Below are 25,515 nucleotides of genomic sequence, written 5' to 3'. Positions count from 1 at the left end.
AAAATTAATATTTATAGGACACCACGTAAGTAGTGTACAAAATATGTATATTCATATTCAGAAACTGTTTTTTTTTAATTAAGGGCTTAGTAATTTTGATTTATTTTAAAGCGAAATTGGATCGCCTACTACACTTCTTCTATCAGTCATAAACTATAAACTCATTTAACATGCAATCTGACATTCTTGTAAACTAATAAAATACAAATTATAATTGGTTTTATTTATAACAACTGAAAAAATGTTTAACACAAAAATTACTTTCAATTATTAGTACCTTTATTTCTTTAATATAATTATACTCATCATAAATGAGCATATCCTTGTACTTGTAGCTTTATAATATTTTAAAATCCGAGTTAAAGTTTCCACAGCAGTTGTCTGTCTTAAAGGATATTATACAATGAGTTTATTTCCTAATATTATCTCATCTTTTATAAAGTTTCAATCTTAGAAAATGTATTAAGAAGTTAATGTATGTTTGAATAAAACAAAATTAATATTACCTATTTTTAATGTTATTATTCTTATACAATTATTTATATTATACTAAAAATTCTTATTAACATAACCTTTTTATAAATAATACAATAAATATTGAAAATAATGAGACATTTAGTGACTACAAACTAATAATATTTAATAAATTGGTTTATCTATATTACTGAATTTTTCTTTATGAAATATTAAAAAAAATTATTACAAAGCTCATAATATATTATTAGTGTGCCTTTGAAACCTTAATTATACTAAAATTTGACTTTGATAATGTGTCAAAAATCAATTTTTTGTTGTTTTTAAAATTTATGGTCAAATTTTTAGTTTTGTTGAGGTTTTAAAAGCGATTTCATAATACTTCCAGTTTTTATAATTATTAATCATATAGGTACCAAAATCCCATATAGGAGGTCAATATACCTACTAGAAATAGTAAATATATTTGAAAAATCGAAATCATTTCAATGCCTAGTCCTGATTTAGAATTTTTTTTAGATACTTATACTTATAATAGTAGAAAAATGGTTGAAATCATTCTGTGATATTTAAAAGAAAAAAGTTTTTCTAGAGCTTTAGTAACTAGTGAAAACCTTATAAACTCTAGAAAAACTTTTTTAAGTACAATTTTTTTCTAAATATAACTATTGAACTCGGCTAGCGGCATTAGATGACTCCATTATCACATTACTATCTGAATCAGAATTCTTCAATACATGTACAAAATTGTAGTAGGAGTAGTAAATAGTATGAACTGAGAGAGTGGGGCTCATCTGTAACGCATGAAACTTCAGTGGTATAGAAAGCGTTCAAATAACTAAGCACGTATAACGGCAGCAGCCGTAATCATTGCCGCAGCCATTCCTGTTTGGTTAGTGCTTGGTAATATCGTGAAACGCGCAGTAGTGTAGTTCATCGCTTTATAGTTCTTTATTCAATATGGCCGACATACCGCGATACGACCAACGATAGTGCACTAAACCTTCGCGATTATTGAGTGTGTGCTTAAATTCATGTACTGGAGTATCTTACCAAAATAGTGTAAAAGACAAATGTACTTTCAGAGATTTTAACGGTCGTCTACATTCCGTGTGAACTGATTACGTGTGTACCCGTTATGGTGTGCTCGAAGAATTGCAGCTCGATACGGGAATATTGTAAGGCAATGCGATGAGGAACACTGTTGTCACAGCGACTACGGTTAAATGGATACCGGCAATTATCATCTTTTCTGTAGTGGTCTTCTCTAAGACATGTAAGTCATAATTGCGTATCATTTTGCTCTATTAGAAATCTTGTATGATTAATAGCAATCGAAGAGTGCACATGTATTCTTCAGCCTCACGATTTCACTAGCGTCCTACGTATCAAACTCTTGTGGGACATCATAAAGTAATATCAATCGTGAGAATTTCCAGAAGCATTTGAATTTAACTATTGATTTGAAACTATTCGAAAATTTTCACTTTATATATGAAATGATTACAGTTTTATCGAAATAGAAAAAGCAATAATTAGTGAACAATTAAAATAGTAGTACATTATATATTTCCGTTCATATTTTTCAATATTATTCCCATTAGTGTTTAGATTTCAGTTACATTATTTTATTTTTGATAAAAAATAGGAATCCTAAAAAAAATATTTATCCAGTTGAAGAACTTTTAGTTGCTGTATTATTATTTAAAATTGAATAACTACCGATTGATGAAAAGGAGGTTTTAGTTAAAAATAATTGCGTTTTTTTTAAATCAAACGTTTTGATCATGATTTGAGCCATAATCGAAGTTTTCATAATCGATAATTTTTCTTTGATCTAAGAAAAAAACAAGTTAATTTTTTTTCATATGGTATGTAGCACCATCAAAGTAAGAATATATATATATTATAGTCAATTCGGTCATGTTTAATCCAATAAATACGATTTCAAACATATATTTTTTCTTATATTATATTAAAATGTTCAGCTGCAGATGTAAAGATCAATTACATTTACAACTAAATTAAAACTAGTATTATCTCTAATAATGAATACCTTTCTCTTTTTTTTAATGGTTCAGTTATTTTTAACTTGTTCTATTATATTTTGTTTGATAAAAACTGGTTAAGTTGTTGAAAATATCAATCATATTTAAAATCTAAGTTTCTGTAACATCATTAAATACTAAATATTTAATAATATTTTTCAAGAGCGAAGGAGATGTGGTATATGGTTATAGTCTCCGTGGTCGAATGAACCCGAGAATATACTGAAATTATTCCAAGCGAAGAAAATTATCTACCCATCAGTTAAAATAATATGCTTTAATAAAAAAACTTGTATCTCTTGAAAGAATTAAAAAACTAAATAGTTTTATCTTTTCTTTAATAAAGGAAATTGTATCCTTTTAATTTGTCTTTGTCTCTACAACAATATACTCCTAGAGCTTCATCATTGAGAATGAAAATCGACAACAAATGTTGGGAATAGCAAAACAGTCAACTTGTTATTAAATAATAAATCGCACAAGTATAATTCGAATAATTATTATTTACAGGCAATATGTCCGGGTTAATATATTTATTTTAATACAATGTTGTTACTTGTTATCATTTATAAAGTTGTCAAGGTGAACGCCATCGCACCCGGTACTTCTTATACAATCACACTTCTTACGTTGAAAGATTGAGAGGGGATTACCATCACAACTTTCTCAAAAACATATATTTCCGAAGGATAAGCTAATGATTAAGTATATTTTTGTACAATACAATTATGTAATGATATTTTTGTCAACAATCTGACTTTTAGAATATTTTAAAGACAAATCGACATNATATATATTTTTGTACAATACAATTATGTAATGATATTTTTGTCAACAATCTGACTTTTAGAATATTTTAAAGACAAATCGACATTGTAATTTATAATTAATAGTTTAATTTCAAAATGAAATAATATAAGCTTTAGAAAGGAACTGAAATGTATCAGGATTAAGAACCGAATTTTTGGGTAAATTTGAATAAAAATGTCACTTTATGTCTCAAAATTCGTTGTCTAATCTATGATTCTTAAAATTAAATCTCCATTCAGAAGTGATGATTTTATCAAAGCTTCTGTCTATATATCATTTAAAGAAGTTAAAAATAAAAATAATATATTTAGAATCTTCAGGAAATAAATTAAGAATTTTATGAGATATTAATATCAGAGTGATTACTAAATACAATCCCGGAAAATTAAAATTTAGACATTTTATATTCTTATTAGACTAAATTGTTAATTCAAAAACTATATTATGATTCTAATCAACGGTAAGTTATAATTATTTTTGATATATTATCAATTCATAAACTCTATTAAGGAATTACTTTTATTATATGAATTATCATAGATTGTTTTTAAATACATCGAAAAGAAACATATATTATTCAAGTATACAATTAGTATAAGGATACTGAATAAAAAAAATGTTAAAAAAAAAGAAACATATTTAATATAATATATCTTGATAACTCAATTCCATAAAAAAATGATGAGATTCCCTTCATATTTATTAAATTATTAAATAAATATTGCACTTTCTTTATATTCGGCATGTTTAATACGACTTTAATAGAGATATCCTTAAAATATCTTATTATTTAAAAAAAATCATATAACTGTTAATCTTTTAGATGTAGTTGAAACTTTTTAAAGTGTAATAAATTGTCATTTATAACACATATGGTTTACAAATTAAAAACTGACTCCAATTATATGTAATGAGAAATTGTAATATAACTTGAACAAACAATGTAATAAAATATTAACTAATGTAGTTAAAACTAATAAAATCTAATTATTATGCTATTCATGATTGTGTACACTATCGTATTACATTTTAAACCATATTAAATTTACCGTTCTAACAATGTTTACCATATGTTGGCTAGCAATGAAAACTTTTTCACATGATATATTTCTAATTTGTTGTAACTTATTTTAATTTAAATCGTTTAATACTAATAATATATTATTTGGAAATATATTTTTTTTGAACAAATATAAGAGAATAACCCTGTTTATGAATCCTGTTAAAATAGTTATTTTGAATAATTTATAAACGAGTTAATTTAATATTAAATGATACAGTTACACTGAAGTGTTTATTCATTATTCAAAAATTGAAACTTTTTTATTACATGAAAATTTTCCATAATTTAGAATTAGTAAGAATTATACTTGAGAACTGGATAATTTTATTTAATACCGGAAACTAGTCATATATTTTGGTTCTATATTAATAACACTAGTTAATATTGTTAAGAAATTAAATTAACAATAATTAATACAAAATTATAAAAGTTTATAATCTTGTGGCAATTTTCAGACAGATATTATAATCTTTATATTTATGTACAATTCGAAATGTTTTTTATTTTAAAAATAAATTAATGATTTTTTTTATTGACTCCAGTTTGACACATATTATGAAAAAAATCTAACTAAATGAAAAAAAAATAAACTTTTTTTAAATTTATTTTTGTTACTTTAGCAAGCTTCTAAAAATTCAAAAATAACTTCAAACATATTGCAAGAGAAAAAATTACATTTCGAACATACATCAAAAATGTCAATAATGATAGAGTTAAATAAAAAAAAAAGTGAAATTTCATTTTGAAATTTTACAATAAAAATTTTCATTTGTTTTTAAAAGTAACATATAGTAGTATCGCGTACGTGTGAATATGTAGGCGACAAGACTGCACTAGTAAATTGTAAAATGTTAATACGTGAAAGTTTCTCTTTAACGGTATATTTTACTCTACGTTTCCCAATCAGAAAGCATAACTGCAGGTTTATTTTTTATTTATTAAATAGTAGCGGGCGTGTTATGCTAATATATCAGCTATTATAGTATTCTGTAATTGTTGTCTATAGTTATATTGTATTACCATCACGTGTAATAAATCGAAATAAATAAATAGTTAAGGGTACAATTAAAGGTCTAATAAATGATCTATCTAAGAAAATGACTGGTCAACTTTTGGACTAGTGTTTTAAAGGATATTAACATTTGTATAACAAGGTGAGAGGATTAGTACGGTTTATTAATGCTTTAAGGTAAAAATATACAGATGCACTTTCCACCAGTTTTATATTAAAAAGTTAATAACTTCCAAATGTTCGATAAATAATTTTCTTGTCGCCACTAATATGTCACATATTATGAATTTCATAATATGTGACATACGTGTAACATCATATTTTATGGTAATACTGTTAATGATAACATATTATACACGTGAATATTTTTGGTCGACTTATTTTCTGATGAATCACATTTAGATCACTTAGCAGAAGAATAGCAATGCGAAATACACTCTTAAAAGTTATTCACCTAAAACTTCTAATGAAAAAGTATATTTTCTAACAATTTAGATTACTGTTGTTTCTATTATAGTATTGTAAAGATAATGTTTACTAATAAATATAATTATAAATGATATATGAGACAGGTAATTTTTCAAATACTTAGGTGATTCTGAACACAATGACTATACTTTTTAAACAAGATTGATTTATATCCATAAAAAAATTCTACCATCTACAGTTATAGTTATTTTATACAGAGTGATTCGATTTCTTTTAAAATAATAATTATGTTGTGTAAATTCTTTTTGGTATATTTAGTTCATATATTTCTCGATTTATTAATTTTTAAATAACTTCTTAATTTATCCCTTATACCAGAAGACACCCAATAGCGGCTCATGGACCAATTTTACACAGTACGCAGACATTTTATAATAATTCTTAGCATGTCCTATTTATATTAGATACACGTGCTTTGAACTTTGATGACCTGCGAAAAATTTCCACATTCCTAATGTGGCCCTACAAAAGTAATAATTAGTGACTTAATAATTAATAAATCAAAAATTATATGAAACTAATAAATATCAAAAGAATTTGCATAAGGTAATTATTGTTTTTAGAGAATCGAGTGGCTAATATTAAAAAAATCACTATACAGAACCTATATAGAAATATTTTATGAATTTATATATATATATATATATAATTTTGATAAATGTATTAAATTCAATTAAGTTATATTTTGTTAAATATTTGAATAACATTGAATAAATTACATAATTTGGACGATTACATAATATTATTATTATTATTGTAAGATGTTAACAATTGATAGGTGATATTATGTTATAAGAAGATAAAAAAAAATATATATTTCCTTTGTTTAAAATGTTTTTGCTCTTTTCATTCATAGAAGACAGACAACAATAAACAACAGGCTTTTCTCACTATGTGTGTTACTCAGTCTTATAATTGCGAAAATTATTTTTTTCGGATAATGAACAATTCATTGTCACATTTACTAAGTTTAGGTTAAACTTTTTTTTCAATAAACATTTTTAGTTAATAGGAGAAAAAAAGTAATTTCTCACTTACTTTGTTCGATTTTTGTTGAGATCGTCATCATTTCTCGTCTACATCGAAAGCGTAAAATTCAAAGACACATTACTGTTGCTGTCAGTCTGATTTGTTATGGTTCACGTGTTATTTACAAACCGAGTTCTAATGTTACCGCATCTAAAATTTAAAAACTCAGTAATTTACTACTGACGCAAACATTTTTTTTTTTAATGAAAATTACTAATCTTATGTTATCAATTTGTTTTAATATATTTTATTAACGTTATTTATATATTTTCAGGTCTCTGTGATTTATCCAGTGGTAGTCCACCAATAATATGGGTTGACCGTAATTGGGTGGTGGACTCAACAGCTCCTATAGGAACCGTTGTGGCCCGTGTACGTGTTTCAGACAGTGGTAGTGAAACTTTACAATTTGGCTTAGAACATTCAACGGGATTCAACATCATCCAAGAAAATGAAGAACCGTTGCCATTTGTCATTGACAACAATGGGAAAGTGACCACCAATACTTCTTTGACCAATAAGGTAATTTTGAAATATATTTAAAATTAATAAAATTCTAAAAATTTATAAATTTTTAAAAATCAATCAAGTAAAAAAAAAAGTTTTATTGAAAAAATATATAAAATATATAGTATTCTGATAGGATAGCCAATTCAAATTATAACTAAAAAAAAAGGTGAAAGTACCTAATATTTTATTTTTCCATAACAGTTTTAACAGAAACCGTTTGTTATATTATGCAGTTATGGTACTACATCGTGACTGGTCACGCGTAATAATGGAATTGTATGACGTGGAATAAGAAGATTTTGTGAAAAAATTAATTCATTTTTAATCTCACACATATTTTTAATATATCAAAAATAAATATACTATTAAATGAAATATCTATGAATACCAAAATTAAATTATTATATTATTTGATCACAGGTCTAAAATTAATATCTTGTTACACTTTGTTTTTTCGGGAAATGACAGTTTTCCTTACTTTTGTCTGAATAAAATTGCATTAAATATAAGTTAAAATTAAAAAAACTGAATATATCAATTTTTTTAAACTAATATGGGACTATAAAAGCGTATTATCTTCGAATACATAAAAATTTTAAACTTCAATTATTAAAGCTTCAATAAAGTACTTCCGTTATTAAACCACTATTTATATCAAAAGATTTATTCGCAAAGATTTGTTTACAATAATTATAGTAATTAATCGATCTTTCATGTATCGATACATCGATGAATTTTACTTTAACGTGATTTTTTTATATTATATATTGAATTTTTTTTTAGGAAGGAAAAAATATTTATTTATTTGTGACGGTAAATAACGGAGCTTTAACATCAAAAACACAAGTGTGGGCTAAAATTGAAGGACCAGGAAGTGGTGGGAAAAAAAATAATAATCAACCAACCAACTTTTTGTCATCACAGTTTCGACCGCCTCCTCCAATAAATGGAGGTTTTCCAGTAAATATACCCTCACAAAATAAACCTCCTCCTCCAAGTCCTTCTAGAACGACTCCGCCTAGGTTAACGGCAATTACATCGTCAACTACTAAAGTTCCTACGACACAGAAGACGTCTGTTGCCACACAAACTTCTGTATCAACCCAAACATCTATTTCTGATGAAACGACTCCGACTTTGGTTATAACAACTACACCTAGTATTTCATCAATTGACCAACAATCAAAGGATACATTAAAAAAGTTAACTGATGCAGTTCTCACTCCACCAACTGTTACTACTCAAGAGCCAGTTCAAAGCAATTTTATTCTTGCGCTTGTTCCAATAGTTGTTGCAACTATTTTCTTAACAGCTGCTGGTGTAGTAGCCTGTATGTTTCGTAAAAGACTGTTCACGACCAAAGTCAAAACTAAAAAAGCAAATTCCATCGTAAGTAAAATATATTAATATTAAAATATATTGTTTTATTCTAATTATACTTTGTTCTAATCAGGCTAAAATAAATAGTTCAAGATCAGATGATCCTATGGTTTTGCACCACTGGAGTGGGCCTAGGGCTTTCACTAGGTATGAAAGCTGGGGTTCTGATCCAGGTCACGGTCAATACAACAAAGACACGGGGCTCAAAGATGGTGTCTCTGACGATCCATGGGAAATTCCAAGACATCATATAAAAGTGTGCTCAATACTGGGAGAAGGTAGTTTCGGTCAAGTATGGAAGTGCGAAGCATACAACATTAATGGTATAATAACTTTGAAAAATGTTGTCATTATTTGTATATAAAACTTAAAAATAATTCATTTTTTAAGGATGCAAAAGTAACACTATTGTAGCTGTCAAAACACTTAAAGATAATGCAGGTGAACGTGAAAGGCTCGATCTAGTACAAGAACTTCAAGTTATGAAATCATTAGAACCTCATCCTCATGTTGTAAAACTTTTAGGGTGCTGTTCTGAAAGAGGTATAATATTTCATGATATCTTATTAAGTACAATGTTTAAATGAATCAATAAATATTTTAGAACCATTGTTCGTTATTATGGAATATGCAAAACTTGGTAAACTCCAAAGCGTGCTGAGAAATTCCCGTGGCGTTACTTATTACACAAACACACATGGATCGAGTATATTAACATCACACGAACTCATCATGTTCTGTTATCAGATCGCTAAAGGAATGGATTTCTTGTCTTCAAAAGGGGTATGCTTATTATAGATAAATACAATAACGTAAATAAATTATTGCGACAGAAAAATTGTTCATTTCTTCTGAATAATTGATCTAAAAAAACAATTAAATTTATATATTTGATTTAGCTATTCCTAAAAATGTATTCAACTGTTTAGACAACACCAAATTATATGGAAATAAAACAACCATCAATTTCGCAGATTAATACGACTCACTATCAACAATAACTCTTTTTTTTTAACAGATAAAACTTAATCAAATTTTTATTGATTTCAAACGACAAAGAGTCGAAATGCCCCACTAACCTTAGTTCTAATAGATATCTGAACTTAATCATAACAAATGCCTTTATACACCACCGGTTAATCGTATTTGATTCAAAAGAAAACACATAACTCCGATTTAAAAATTAGTACATTATGAGATTTTGTACAACTAAATAATCATTAAAATAAATATTTTAACAAGCATTATGTACTTAGGTTTTCTATTATAATTAGCTATTATTACAAAACGACTGATCAAAGTAATCAAAATCACTAAAAAAATAACTTATATAAATATGAGATACTCAATTGTAAGCTTTTGTACAATTCTTTCTCTTTCTAATTTTATGAATTATTATCTTTTTGGGGAAATCACTGAATAGTGAGGGCAACGTCCGAATAACACCGCCAACAATTCGATTGTACGCTGTTTTGGCGGATGCCCACTCCGATAGTTGAGAGACGAAACACCTAAAATTTCCAAGCGTAACGAAAAATGTGAGAGGTCGTAAACCTTCTCAACGATTACACATAAACAAATGCACTTAATAAATATCCGTTGCAATGGATTAATGTGTGAATTTTATAAGAATTATTAAAATAATTAGAAACATTCATTGGGTATCCACAATAGCGTAAAATTAATCTTGAAACACATAGAATCTATTTTTTCTTAATTTTTAAAGTTTTGCCTATCGAGTATTTTTTAAAAATGAAAGCTAATTTACAACCACGAGAAATGTTTGAATCGTATAAATAAGAAAAGTAATTTTTTTTTCTTTAACAAAAGATGGATTCATTGTCACAAATTTTACTTTATAGATTATACACCGAGATTTAGCAGCAAGGAACATTTTAGTTACTGAAGATAGAACATGTAAAATATCAGACTTTGGTTTTGCTAGAGACGTTGCATCGAGTCGAGTATACGAACGTAAGTCGGAGGGCCGATTACCTATCAGATGGATGGCACCCGAGTCGCTTTTTGACAACATGTATTCAGCTAAGTCAGATGTTTGGTCTTTCGGAGTGCTCATGTGGGAGATTGTGACACTAGGATCAACACCATATCCAGGTATGGCTGCTGCTGACGTTATGAAGCGTATCAGGGATGGTTACCGGTTAGAAAAACCACAACACTGTCGACGTGAAGTATACAACATAATGTTCTATTGCTGGGACAAGTGTGCAGACGAGAGGCCAGATTTCCACGAGTTACTTGATCTACTCGATAAACTCTTGATCACTGAAACAGACTACATTCAACTGGACAGGTTTCCGGATAACGCGTACTACAATATCACGACGTGTATAAGTGGCGAACGACTGTAAAAAAATTATATTTATTATGATTGACAACGATATACTTTTAATAACAACAATTGTACAGCAAGTATTTAACAAGAAAAAAATACTCTATAATAGTTGTTTTTGCATTAAAACAGTTATATATATGTACTACCTAGCTATACTGTGTATTTTTTTATGCCAAAATGTTTTGTATTTATGTCAATAATTTGTAAATATTGAAATGTATTAAACATAAATCAAATGTACAAAATTTTATATATTAAACCTACACAATTGTAGCTACATAGATTTATAAAACTATCATTATGATTAATTTATTATTTATGCTTGGTACCTTTTATATATTTTTAAAAAACAATGTATAGCTCATATTTTATTTGTAATTAAATAGTAAGTCACTAGTCTTTTTTGATCATTTGTAATGATCGTGTGCCTTTTTATTTATGCTAAGTTTTTTAACTATGATTTCATTTATTGTAATAAATTGTTAGAATTATTGTACTATATAATTGTATTATATATATATTATTAGATAATATAAAACGGTTTAATACCAAATACATACATGTACATTGCGTAAGTAAATTGATCCAAATTATTTTCATTACAATTTTTCAAAATAAATAATAAAATTATTTCAAAAGTTATCTTTTGAATAATATATTATAAAAGCAGAGATATTTTTCAAAGATGATATCTAAATTTTCTCAATCCTACTTCAAGGCCCAACATTTTTATTACTAGTAAAATATATTAGTTTTATAAAACATAAAGCAAATAATATTTATTTAATTGAAGCTATAAAATGTGTATAAAAATTACCTTACCTTAAAAGTACGTCTAACTTGGATCCTTTAAATAGGTGCAACTATAACAAAAAATTTTAAGGAGCTAAAGTGTTTTTTTTCTATTCTAAAAATATGTTTATATATCAACAAGTATGATTATCATCATTTCCTTAGCTTCTATTCCAAATATTTAGGGTCAGCCATACTATGATTTGACAGGATTTTTATATCGGCTGTCGACCTGATCCAACCGCATTACTAAGAGAACGATATCAAATATAATTTTTTTAATTTTCTTGGGGAAGGGCATTTAAACTCCCACCAGAAAACCCTACTTATTTGGAAAAGCTAACCAAAAATTTTAATTTGTATTAAAAGTTATAATATATATTATATGGTGTAATAATACTGAAAATACTTATTTTTTTACTTTACTAAAATAAAAAAATTAGCATAACTAGTGAACTATTAAAAAGAAAGTTCTTCAATTCATTGAAAAGTGTTCACTCTCTCTTTGAATACGTTTATTATGAAAAATGGATAATCGAATTTTAATATGTTTTAAAAATTTAATACTAAATTCATTTTAAATAAATATTCATTTCTATTGCTTCATTAACATTAAAAATAAATCAACTTAAAAAAAAATGCTTAGATGAATGAGTGGAGTGACTAGAGAAGATAGGATAAGAAACGAATATGTAAGGATAAGATGTCAGAAAATAGACTTAGATGGTTTGGTCATTTTATGAATAGAGAGGAATCGGAAGCTGTAAGAACAGTTTTAGAAATGAATGTTGAATGAAAAATTGGTAGAGTAAGACTAAAAAAGAGATAGAGGGATGTTATTGAAGCGATATGAGGACGGCTGATGTGAGCGTAGATGATGTGGGAGATCGTGTGTAGTGAAAATTTATGATAAGGTTGGATGGCTCTAAATATTTGGGATTAAGACGAGGAAAAACAAGAGGAGGAGAACTTAAAAAACTTCTTTAAGTTTTCTAAGTCTATTTAAAACTTAATTTGTATATTTTAAAAGAATCAGGATTATCATCGCCTTAATTGTAATTTTTATCCTTTTGTCATTCAAATATTTTATATTAAATTTGGTTTGATTAACCAATTCATATTTTAAAATTTTAACTTGTCATTCATAACCTTGGTCGTGCGAAAAAAAATACACAATCGACGAGGCTTTAGCGAAAAATTGTCATTTAATTGAATTATCGCCTATGAATATTAATTAAACAACCAAAATTACTATTCCACTGACTATAATATGATCATTAAATATTTTTTATTAAAATTTTTTTCTAAAAAAAATTTCTATGGGCGTCACTGAACCTTATAAAATAATATTTAATATTTTTATAATTAATATTAATTAAATTAAAATCAGTTATTTGTTAGAATTTGAACTGATCATTTAAATAATTAAAGTAAAATTAACTAAAATTGTATTAGTAAAGAATTATAGGTATTGATAATTCTTAAATTATAAAACTTATTCCAGCCAAAATGTTTAGGTTTTTTTAATTAATCAAACATTAGTTATATTTATTATATGTTGTGCATAATTATAATTAGGGTTTAGGTAACCTTAAAACTTTCATTAATTATATTGATCAGTTTAATTTACTCAGTAAAATTTTTCGTGTAATGATTTTATATGTGCACTTTGATTTTTCATAAAATAAATTATATAATTAACTGATAGATTGTGACATAAACTGCTCAGTAAACTTGAAGCAATAAAATTAAATGTGAACTAATTTTTATTATTGAATGCGTAGTACTTCAAATAAAAAAACACCTGCATCGTTTATTTTATGTCAAAAATAAGGCTTATTTAAGGTATAAAAGGTATAACAGTATAATAATATTTTTACAAATAAAGATAAAAAAATTGAATTGTTTATTTTTCTGAAATAAAGATTTTTTAATTGTCTATAAAATGTTGGTACTAGAAATACTTGTTCTATATTTGATGTCAAAAATAAGATATTCTAATACTTTTAATATAAGTGAAAATTATGAGGTAATATATTCTCCAAAAATTATTTATTTTATACATTTTTGTAACATTAAAATTAATATGTGTTTAGAAAAATCTATGAAACCTAAAATTAAAAGATAAATATTTTAAACATACAGAATTTAAATTAATCATTTTTATAAGATAGGATTTTAAAAAAATAGTAAAAAACAAATAATAATATAAATAAATCTTACACTATATAATTTATATATATATATATATATATTATTATGGTTTTTAATTTAAAATAGCTCATAAAATAGAAAAATTAGTTTTTTTTAAATATTATTTTGATCTAATACTGATTAGTAATTGTCAGTTATGACCTGAAAAAATAGTTCAATTTTAACATAATAGCTTGCTTTTTGTTCAAATAACGAAAATACAAAAAAAAATCAATGTGTATATTTTATTGATAAGTGCACTTATCATGGACAACATTAACAAGAAATATTCTCTTACTTATGTGTATTTGAAAAATATTTTTGTAATATAAACAACTCTTTAATTATAGTAAATACATATAATCAGGGTAGTATTGGTTAACAATTCATTTCATTTTGGAAAAATTTGAATTAAAGTGCTTATATAGATTTAATAACGAATATTATAATTTATAAATATAAAAAAATTAAATGGATTATAGATCGATTTCGGTTTTCTTTTTTTTATATTGAATTTATTATATCACTAATATAATCAGTCCGATTGATAATTCACCCATATACACATTTATACTTATTATTATCAATTAATATATCTTTTACAACATTATGTCTTATTTTACTCTAGTAAATGTTTTTTCTTGTTTCAAAAATGGCATCTATTTTATTTTTTCAGATAAATAATAACTTAAGAAAATTGTAATGTTAAAAACTACACCTATTAAATTTTTGAAGTTTGATTAATTTGTTTATACTTTATTAGGATGTGCAAGCATATAAGAGTTTTATTAGAGTATTTAATGAAATCCCAACTTTAAGCAATTTACCTCAAAAAGCAATTTTGGATGTACATATTGATCAATTTTTATTTTCTAATTCTCAGGAAGAAATAACTGCTATTGAGACTGAAATAAGAAACTCAAATAGCTTTATACAAAAAATCAACTGTTTAAAATGTTCTTATGGATATGTAATTCTTAAAATGTTACATTATTTGGAAATAGTTAAACCTTTTTGTGATTCTATTATCAAAAATTATAACATCTATATCTGGCGAATGTTATCAGTGCTATATATTGGTAAAATTACTACTCCCCCAACACTATTGGATACAGCTATTGAGATAAGTTCAATAAGAGAGGGTAAAAGTTTAAATAGATTGTTTGACAACAAAATAATGGGTAATCTAAAGAGTTATTTATGTGATTGTATTGCAAAATTTTACTTGCCATTTATATTAACGGATAATTTATCATCCGTTAACAAATTTTCTTTCATAAGTCTTAGAAAAAACATTGAAAAATTGTTAGACAATTTGAAACTAATCGAAGGTAACGATTTAGAATACTCGGGTATTTATAGGTATGGACCCGAGTTAGACATTTTTAGCTTTTTCCAAAACAATTTAAATCGTCATAAAGCACTCTTACCTCCGGGACAGTTTTGCAAGCATAATTTTTACGACCAAACAGAATTTTGGGATGTACTTTCGGAATGTATAGAAACAGTTAAAAAAAAATGGGCAACCAATTACTCAGCTATTTTCCAGTACACAAAATTTCTTAAGAATACATTGTTAATGATAATGTCTTTTGTAGTGTTGCAAAATTGTTTTTACATTCAAAACGTGTGGTTTGAAAAATCCAAAAAATTATATTCATCCCCAAACAATATAGAACAATTGAGAAAATCAATAGAAGATTTATTACAGCCATTAATGAAAACAATTAACGAAATCTGTCAAATATTAGATATTGAAAACGATCAATATTTTAAAAATATTGAAACTCATTGGAAATTAGACAAAAACGATACAAAACAAAATTTTGAACATTTTGTATTAAGTACGTTAAGAATTCATCAATCAAACTTCATAAATTTAGGTTTAAAATCAAATCCAATTATACTTAAAGAAAAAAACACTATTAATAGTGCACAAGAAATAAAAAACCTAAACCTTTTATTAGATAACTATAAAAAGATATTCAAAAAATGTTTAATGCCATTTGATTTTAAAAAAATTAATTATTTACAGCAATGTTTTTATGAAAATTACCTATCTTTTTAAATACTTTTTTTTTTAGCTTTTTAAATAATTTTTAGCTCTTATAACGTTGATCAATATATTTTAATTTGAGTATTTCATTATTTTAAAAAGATTGATGTGTAAATTTTGTGAATAAAAAAAAATTATTCATTGTAAATTTTAATTTCAATTTTACGATATTATTATATCTTAAAAGAAAAAATTATCAATACTGATTAAAAATACAATTCAGTTACCTGCACATATTTGTTTCTTTATCTTAGCAATTAAAATTTAAAATTTAATTGATAAAAAGGAAGAATAAATGCTAATATTAGATTTTTAATAACTATTTTAATTACGATGGCTGTTTTATTTTTTTGATTTATCTAAAAATGCTATAACAATTCATTGACTGATAATTTCATAACACAGATATGCTCATCATAATCATAATTATTAATAATTATAGAGTTATTAAATATGAACTGTAAAATATTAAAATTAGCAATTAAATAAACAATTTACTTAAAAAAATCTAAATTGGTTATTTTTTACAAATGTTATCAACATCTTGTAAATTCAATACTAATTCTCACTATCAAATTCTTAATATAAAAAAATGAGAAATATTTTTATTCGTGTTTTTCTTTTAATTATTTATTAATCATCGCTCACATCAATAATATTTTACTTTAATGTGTAAGAATTTATTAGGAAAGGGCCATGAATTTTTCGATCATTTGTATTATCGTTGGGCGTGTTCAAAACATTTAAGATGAATCATCATTCATCTCGTATTTATTTACACACAGGGTCATATAGGTAATATAACTTATTAATGTATGCACATTATTGACAAAACATGCGCATTATTAGGCGATGTTCAAAACATCTATACATTTTTTATGTTGAATATTGAGGAATCAGTGTAATATGGGAAAATATTCTAAGAAGTAGCTAGTTTAAGTTTTTTTTTATATAGAGAGGAGATAATACATGAGTTTTATTTTATCACGGAGGCTTTAAATTTCCCTAACCCTTAAAGTTTCCTTAATTTAAAAATTAAAATAATCTTAACATGTTAATTTTTATTTGTATGTTAATATTCATAGTCATTGAGCTGTAATTTTTATATAAATAAAAATTAAAGAACAAATGCCTAAGCTTGTTTTGGAAAAATAATCAGAGTTTTGGCAAAAGTAGATTTGCAATAATTATGTTTATAGTTATTGGTCTATCTGTATAAAGCAATCTATTTTATTAAAATTCCTCATGGATAAATACGTTTAGCAAAAAATATTGGAAGAAACATAAATATTCATGTATATTAATTTTTTCTTATTGGCTATTTTTAGCAAAAGCTTCCTCAATAAAAAATTGTTTTGACTGAAATTATAAAAAATTTACCATTTCAACGGAACATCCCGACTGAAGACGTACCCAAGAACTTTCCGAAGCAACATAATGTTATCATCTCTAAAAATAGAATATTTTCAAACGGTAATTTTAATATGTTTGAAGACCTAATTCATCTTTCTAATGATTTGATAAAAGGTCTTCATACCAAAACTCGGAATCGCTCCTCCTGACCTACCACCAAAATACTTCCTAGTCTCGTCGCTGTTCTTTGAAAGTAAAAGCCCACTTTAATACCCCTGAAAAACTACAGTAGAATGATCTTACTTTTAAAATGCGTATTGTTTATCGCAAATAAAGAAGAAACTGATTTAAATGGATATCGCAATGGACGATCACATTTTTGAATCAGCAGAAGATATTTTTCACGCCTATATAAGTCCTACGTTTTGTTTCAACGCGACGAGTGTGCGACTTGTGAGACTAGTCGCGGCTGCACGTCAATACGGTAAAAGTAGTGCCGCCAGTGACTCACGGTGCCTATCGTGTACAGTTTAAACATTCGTAAGGCGTCCGCATCGCACCCACCGTTTTTGACCTAAGGTCGCAACCACTATGAACAATCCCACCACGCGCACTCGTGTTCGTCGTCGTCACCACTTCAACGAACGTCTCACGGCTAACGTGCCTGTCCAATGCCACCAACCGAAAAACACAACATTACGGGTATTTGTGATGTGATTACATTTATATTAAATTAAAAAATACATTTAGAAATCCTTAAATGTCGGTTGTCGGGTGACCTAGGAAATATTTGCGAAGATAAAGTAAATACTTTCGATAGAAATTTCAAAAATCTTTTAATTTCATGTGGCATTAAATCGCTTGTTCGTCGGTCACGTTGGTTCCGTCGTCGTATTGTTATCATAACTTCCAATTTTGTGATTTGTAATTACTTATTATTATTATTTTTTTGCGACCATGATCTCATCGTCGTTATAGCACGTCGATTTACCAGTAGGTAAGCAAAATACGGACGTTTCAGACCGCTATTTCCCATGTTCGACAACGACAAATGATCAGAACATTTGATTGGTGCATCCCACAAAAAAATGGGTAAGTCAAAATTGATAAGTTAAAATAAACACTTTATTATTACTTCTTAGAAAACCCATCGGAAGTCATATTTTAGCTGCTATTATTGCATTTACTTATCTATTTGTAATGTCAATTTTCAGGTTCATTCACTGTTAATTGAATTATAATGGTTTTTATATATTATTTTAATATATTTTCAATCAAAGAAAGTCGTTATACACATTTAAATAATGTATTAAATTTTAACTTCTAACTAAATTATTATATTATAATCCCAGATAAAAATATTTTTGATGTCGAGTGTCTAGAAAATCAATGTAATCTAATTGATTAATTTGTTCATAACTAGTGTCATACTAGTTTGGTACTTTGTTTAAAGTAAACCCAATTTTATTATTTTAATTCATAAACTGATGCTTTGTATTGAACCCAGATATAAATTGAAGAGTATCGTAATACTAATACTAAATCTATTTTGTTGTAATTTTAATTAAAACATTATTTAAAAACTCAAATTTCTAAAACTAATAAAAAAAATTTTAATGACACGGGTGGACCTTCAAAAATATATACAGTTTTCAAAATTACAGAAGCTGTGGCACAGTTTGATTATACAGCTCAAGAGCCAGACGAATTGACTTTAAAAAAAGGTGATGTGATAACTGATGTAAAACCTTTACCCGATGGATGGATGGAAGGATATAAAGATGGGAAAAAGGGAATGTTTCCTGACAACTATGTTAAGGTAATTATATGTAAAAAACGTATTATTTGCAATCCTCTAAAATGTGTTATTAAAGATTCGCTATATCGTTTATAGATCATGCATGCGTCTAGTGGAGTTGTACTAAGAAAAAGTAAGCAACATAATTTATACTTATAGTACTTATAGTTATTTAAATGATTTATTTTCATAGAAAATCCTAGAAAATGTAAAGTGTTATTTAGCTACAAACCAGCAAATCGAGATGAGCTAGAACTTAATATTGATGATGTAATAGAAGTTTTTGGTGAAGTTGAAGAAGGTTGGTGGAAAGGACAGCTTAAAAATCAGGTATTTCCTTTAAATAATTAGAATCTGTTAATGAGAATATAATACTTTTCAGATAACAAAATATCTTTTTCACAAATTTCTTATTTTAATTTTTTTTGGCTCAATATTTTATGAATTTGGTATTGGTTAGTAACTATTTTTCAAATTTTACTTTTTAGCTGAAAGTACAATTTAAAAATTGGTATATTTAAACAATAATAATGTAGTTATTAAATGAAAATACAGGAAATCGATTTTGAAAAACGGTAAATGTTTTTATAATGTTTATATTCTTATTAATGTTATCTGAATATACTGAAATAATTATCTACATCAAAATTTTCTGTAGTTAAATTTACTAAAGATTATACAAGTCTGGAATATTAAAAACATGCGTGTATTAATTTTTAATTTAATATTGTTCCAGACAGGAGTTTTTCCTTCAAATTATGTGACTGAAATTACAGATGTTAAAAACATATCAAGAAGTGATTCAAAAACGTCAAATAGCTCGCTAAAAAAAGAAGAAAGCTTAAAAAAAGGTATTTTTATATTTAAATAGATTTACAATATTCTTATTACAATGAATTTATAATTAATTTGGTTATTTTAAAATATATGTAACTGATTGAACATTTCAGACACGTAAATATATAATAAATAGTTGAAATTGTTTTTAACAAGTTTATTTTTGTTATTATTTTAGATAAACCCGCTGAACCTATCAAAAGTTCTGATGAATTAAATGTACCTAATTTACCACCAAAGCCAGGTAAAACAATAATTTATTTAAACTTTAAAAGATTAGTTTGAATTTTAAGTAATAATTTTTAAATGTATATTATACTCCACTCCGCTATACAGGGTATATAAAAAGTAAGAAAACTTGTTGATTGTTACAAAAATGAAAACAAAAAAAAACCCGTTTACTTATTTACTGCATACCCTATAAATAAATGTACAATTAAAGTTTTAGTTTTATTTAAAAAAGTGGTGTATATATAATTTTATGTTAACCTGTCTGTTATACATTAGTTATCTTTCCAATCCACTTGATAAGTACTTATATTTATTTTTTTAGATAAAGCTATTCAAATACTTCTTACTTTATTCTCTGTTTAACGCACAATCTATGTTGATAACTAAATTTCCATATTATATTTTATGATGTTTCTTAAATAATTAAATTTCAACATATTTAGTTTACATAAGTTATAGAATAACAAGAAAATTTTTCATCATAATGATCAATTCTGCTAAAAAAAGATTATCTAACATGTTTAAGTGTAAGAGTTATTAATTATTTTACATAAGTTATTATTTTATTTATAAAAATATATTGTATAGAATAAAAAAAAAAATTTTATGTATCTGTCTTTGTAATTATTGTGACAGATTGAGATAATGTGCGTTTACATAATGTAACATATTGCAATGACNGACAGATTGAGATAATGTGCGTTTACATAATGTAACATATTGCAATGACAGCTATATATTTTTTACTCATCACTTTGACACTTTTTTTATATTGAGTTATACTCTCATATTTCATGTTTCTTTTTTTAATTTTCGCAAAAATGATTTTGTGGTCATTTTTTAGAAGCTAATATGTTCAATTCAGTCAGATTAAAAATTTCAATGATGTATACAAATCAATATTTTTGAAGTCTAAAAAACAAACCTCCTGTTAAAATTTACCCTAATTTTTTTATTTCTTGAAATTACACATATTTTCATTTTTGAACGTAAGTCACAAAATTCTTTGTCTATGTTTTATTTTATTCATGGTATAATAATTTTGAGGTTAATAGATATTTTTAATATTGACAATGCAAAAAAAAAATTTTGAAGGCATGTAACATATTTAATAACTCTTCTTTTTTTTTGTGAGACAGTTAATTATTCTAATTTTTTATTTTCTTAATATTAGCTAAAGAAGTATGTGTTTCTCTATTTCCTTATGAAGCTGTTAATAGTGATGAACTAACATTAGCTGAAGGTGATTTAATAACTATTTTATCACGAGAAGTAGAAGATAAAGGTTGGTGGAAAGGAGAATTAAAGGGGAAAATCGGAGTATTTCCAGACAACTTTGTACAGATTGTGAATCATGAAGAGGTAATATTAAAGAGAGAGACTTTTCCATCATATTTGACATTTTCATATGTTACTTTTTTTTTAAAAAAATAGGTAGCCAATAAATTGGAAAAATCATCTAGCAGTCCTCGTAGTGGTACAACAGCATCATTACGTAAATTTATGCAAAGTCAAATGGAAAAATCTATAGCTCCTGTTGTTAGTAAAAAACCAGTATTGCCACCTCCTCCTCCTACAACTAAGAAACCACCAACTACAAAAAGTTCATCAACTTCCTCTATTTCGAAAACTATAAGTGGTCTTAAATCTTTGTTAAATGCTGAACAAAACTCTGATAAATCAAAATCAAATACATCTGACCATGATGAAAATAAACAATATGGTTCTATTGCAGTAAAACGTTCTGAATCTGTTGGTTCTATGAAAAAAACTCCAGATTCTATAGATGGTAGTTGTATGAGTAAATCAACTTATAATGTAACTCCTACGTCTGTACCAGAATCTCCTTCATCTTTTATCATCTCAAATGTAATATTTATTTGTTAATACTTTCAATATTAAATAACAAATTAATCATTTTTTTGTATTTTTTATAGCATGATAATAGTAGTGGTGAACCTAAAAGTCCTGATTTTGACCAGATTGAAAGAACTGCCATGCTTAGTCACCCAACAGCATCTCGAGCTAAAGCACCTCGTAGAAGACCACCATCAGCTGCTTTTAGTCTTCCTAGTGAAGATGATCCTACTGTAGATCCACCTCCAGTTAATGGTATACCTGGCGTAGACAAAGAAAAAGCCCCTTGGGTCCAAGAGCTTAAAATGAATCAGGCTAAAAAAACTTCTGCTAATTCTGTGACTGGTACGTAAATGATTTCAAATCATTGAAAATACTTTTATTTAAAAGTTATAAATTGTTAGGAGGTACCAGAACTAGAGTTATGATTAGTCCGTCCACTACAACAATAACATCTGAAAGTTCAGATACCACTACAGTCACATCTAAAGCAGGGTTAACATCTGTTGGAATAGGAGGAGTAGTTTTCAAACCCCCTGGTTATATACCACCATTAACTACACCTGAACCAGTAACAGTCAGCACGCCAGCTAGTCCAGTTACATTGGCCCCAACAGAACTCAATTCTTCTACACCATCTGTTGAAAGAAGTCTAATAGCTGTCTTAAATGAAAAAGTAATTTTTAGTTTAATAAAATTTAATAATTGTTATTTATTTTTCCATTAATTTTAGGTTAAGCAACTTGAGTCAACAGTACAACAACAAAGCCATCTTCTTGATAAGTTATCAGCTAAATTAGATGTTGAAATTGAAAAACGTATATTTATAGAAAAAGAAATGAAAAAAGTCATGGAACTTGTGACACGAGTATAACATGGCTAGTGTTAAATTATACTGTAATATGGAAAGAAAATCAAACCATTACTATTATTTAAATTTTAAAATAATGTCTTGAGTCATTGTTTTAATTTTGCCATTCCAATTATAACTATATTATAGTTCTATGTTTACATAAAACCTTGAGTTTGCGATTTTTCTACAGACTATTAAGTTAGAATAATTTGAAGTTTCAACAAGTTCTTTAATTTTTATACTTATTTTTTCTATTAACGACCAAATCTGTATTATTAACTATTTATTTTTGATATACTCTAGTCTTCAATTTTCAATTATCTTTTCTATTATACTATTCAAGTACTGCAAATCCATTCCTTGTTATTTTTGTGTGTATTATATGTTTTCTCATCTACAAATTGTGATAAATAACTGTGGTGGGTGTAACAGCACTTAGTGCACATCTTTATTTATAATTTTCAATCAATGTTAAAATTGATTTTTTACCTAATTAAAATGACAACTTTTGTATTTTTTCCATTGAATGAATTATTTTGGTTTTTGATGTAAACACAATTATTTTTTCAATCAAAATTAGTGATAAAACATCTAATTAATAATTTAGCTAACTAGCTGTAATATATTAATTATCGAAAATAATTAAATATATTGTACTCTGTTCTATGTATAACTAAATTTAAAAGGAATTTTAGTATCAATTTATAATATTATATATTATGTACTTAATTATTAAATATTTTATAAATCTATACTTAATAGATTACTCGTCATTGATTTTTGTTGTAATGTTATAGTAATAATTCAGATTTTAAATACCATTTAGTATTTTTATAAACCACATAAATATATACTTGCAATTTATTTATTATTTTTTGGTATACATTAATATAGTAGTAAACATTTTTACACTTATTTAATTTAAAAATTCTTTCACTCTCAAATTGTGTAAGTCAAATTAGATTTTAATTTCTTATCCCAAATTATGTTATATGTAATATTATCACTAAAATATGTTTTGGAGTTCAAAGAATTCCAAGATGTTTACAAAAGTTTAAAAAATTATAGACTAAACTATTTTTTTATTGTTTTTTATTTTTACTTTTTTTTTATATGTTTTATAGAATAATTATTATTTTTTTGTATACAGAATAATGTACTTACAAATAAATTGTTATCTATTTTAATACAAAATTTTGGCAAATTGACTGATATTGCATAGCCTATTATTATAATACAGACTATTTTATGTATAAATTGAGGTGTCTTGGTTTAACATCAATATTATAATTGAGTTTTTATCTTTTTGTATTCCAATAATATTCATTCTCTATTTATGAAAAACACTATTCAATCATTATTATTTTATATTTTTATGAATGTATTTTTTATACAATTATTTTAATGATAAAATTTTATATGTAATTTTCAATGGCAGCCATTTTAACATACCAAGAAACAGTCTACTTTATTTTATTGTACCATTGTTTAAAATAATTATATTATATAAAGATAAAAAATTGTTTGAATATTATTGTAAGTTGTCCAGTGGTGTCATATATTTTATAATTTGTTAATTATTATTTTTAATTAAATCATTTAAAAAATCAATTAAGTTCTTTTTTATCATCTTTTAAGATTTCAGTGGAATTATTTTTAAGCTGATAAAATTTTTAGTTTAACATCAAAATACTAAGAAAATATAATAACTACATTTATGTTATTAGTAACTAATGTGATGAGAAACTAGATAAGAATAAATATAGTTTAAAAGACTAAAAAAACACGTTTTTAAAGCACATCGAACTAAAAAGTTAAAAATAATTTTTTAACGGCTACCACATCCAAGGAAAGCAGCAGGCGCGTAAATTACTTACTCCCGGAACGTGGAGGTAGTGACGAAAAATGACGATACGGAAATCATCCGTCGTAATCCGAATGAATACTTTATATCTCTTAATTAGAATAAATCGTGTTAATACATTAATTTTATTAGCAATTAGAATATATATATACAAATAATGCGACTTAAGTACGTAAACGTATCATGCACTAGGTATAGCTGTGTTTTGTGGGCGAGCGTGTCGGACTAACGTTATACCTGAGGTATAAACGGCAGTAGGAATATATACGTAAGCCGTATGGTACGCGGATAGTATTGGTCAGTCAAAATAAAAATTTGTTTATATATATATAATATTGATGACAAGCACACGGGTACGATAACCAAAAATAAATTTATACAGAGGAATAGTGTTGCCGTCGTGTGATGAGCGAGGCGTGGGGTGGGGTGAATGCGTTATGACAGTCTAGTCTAGACGACGGAATATGCGATAACGCGTGGCGTTTGGAGAGTTACATACATACATACATA

The 25,515-nt window shown here is 26.0% G+C and overlaps 3 protein-coding genes and 1 long non-coding RNA gene across 4 annotated transcripts; 3 read left to right on the top strand and 1 right to left on the bottom strand.

The window, feature by feature from the left end:
* The first annotated feature begins 1,308 nt into the window (after positions 1-1,308).
* On the top strand, positions 1,309-11,736 carry LOC126896677 (tyrosine kinase receptor Cad96Ca). Its single transcript, XM_050669637.1, has 7 exons — positions 1,309-1,750; positions 7,200-7,447; positions 8,219-8,824; positions 8,889-9,138; positions 9,206-9,358; positions 9,420-9,598; positions 10,678-11,736. The coding sequence occupies exons 1-7, from the start codon at positions 1,666-1,668 to the stop codon at positions 11,185-11,187; spliced, it is 2,031 nt and encodes a 676-aa protein (XP_050525594.1). The 5' UTR covers positions 1,309-1,665; the 3' UTR covers positions 11,188-11,736.
* Positions 11,737-11,999: 263 nt separating this feature from the next.
* Positions 12,000-17,838, bottom strand: LOC126896703 (uncharacterized). Its single transcript, XR_007701905.1, has 3 exons — positions 17,750-17,838; positions 17,593-17,661; positions 12,000-12,034 (listed from the first exon to the last, which is right to left on the bottom strand). It is a non-coding gene; the product is annotated as an uncharacterized LOC126896703 (long non-coding RNA).
* On the top strand, positions 13,836-16,454 carry LOC126896682 (uncharacterized). Its single transcript, XM_050669644.1, has 2 exons — positions 13,836-13,992; positions 14,920-16,454. Exons 1-2 carry the CDS (start codon positions 13,909-13,911, stop codon positions 16,222-16,224), a joined length of 1,389 nt encoding a protein of 462 aa, XP_050525601.1. The 5' UTR covers positions 13,836-13,908; the 3' UTR covers positions 16,225-16,454.
* Positions 17,839-18,122: 284 nt separating the features above from the next.
* LOC126896678 (SH3 domain-containing kinase-binding protein 1) lies at positions 18,123-24,752 on the top strand. The gene is made up of 11 exons (XM_050669638.1): positions 18,123-18,657; positions 19,230-19,384; positions 19,460-19,496; positions 19,557-19,693; positions 20,100-20,214; positions 20,379-20,444; positions 21,606-21,793; positions 21,866-22,300; positions 22,369-22,633; positions 22,693-22,964; positions 23,022-24,752. Exons 1-11 carry the CDS (start codon positions 18,654-18,656, stop codon positions 23,160-23,162), a joined length of 1,815 nt encoding a protein of 604 aa, XP_050525595.1. The 5' UTR covers positions 18,123-18,653; the 3' UTR covers positions 23,163-24,752.
* The last annotated feature ends 763 nt before the right edge of the window (positions 24,753-25,515 follow it).

Source organism: Daktulosphaira vitifoliae, unplaced genomic scaffold (assembly GCF_025091365.1).
Source record: "Daktulosphaira vitifoliae isolate Bord-2020 unplaced genomic scaffold, ASM2509136v1 Scaffold_1, whole genome shotgun sequence".
Lineage (NCBI taxonomy): Eukaryota > Metazoa > Arthropoda > Insecta > Hemiptera > Phylloxeridae > Daktulosphaira > Daktulosphaira vitifoliae.
This window is presented reverse-complemented; position numbering and strand designations above follow the sequence as displayed.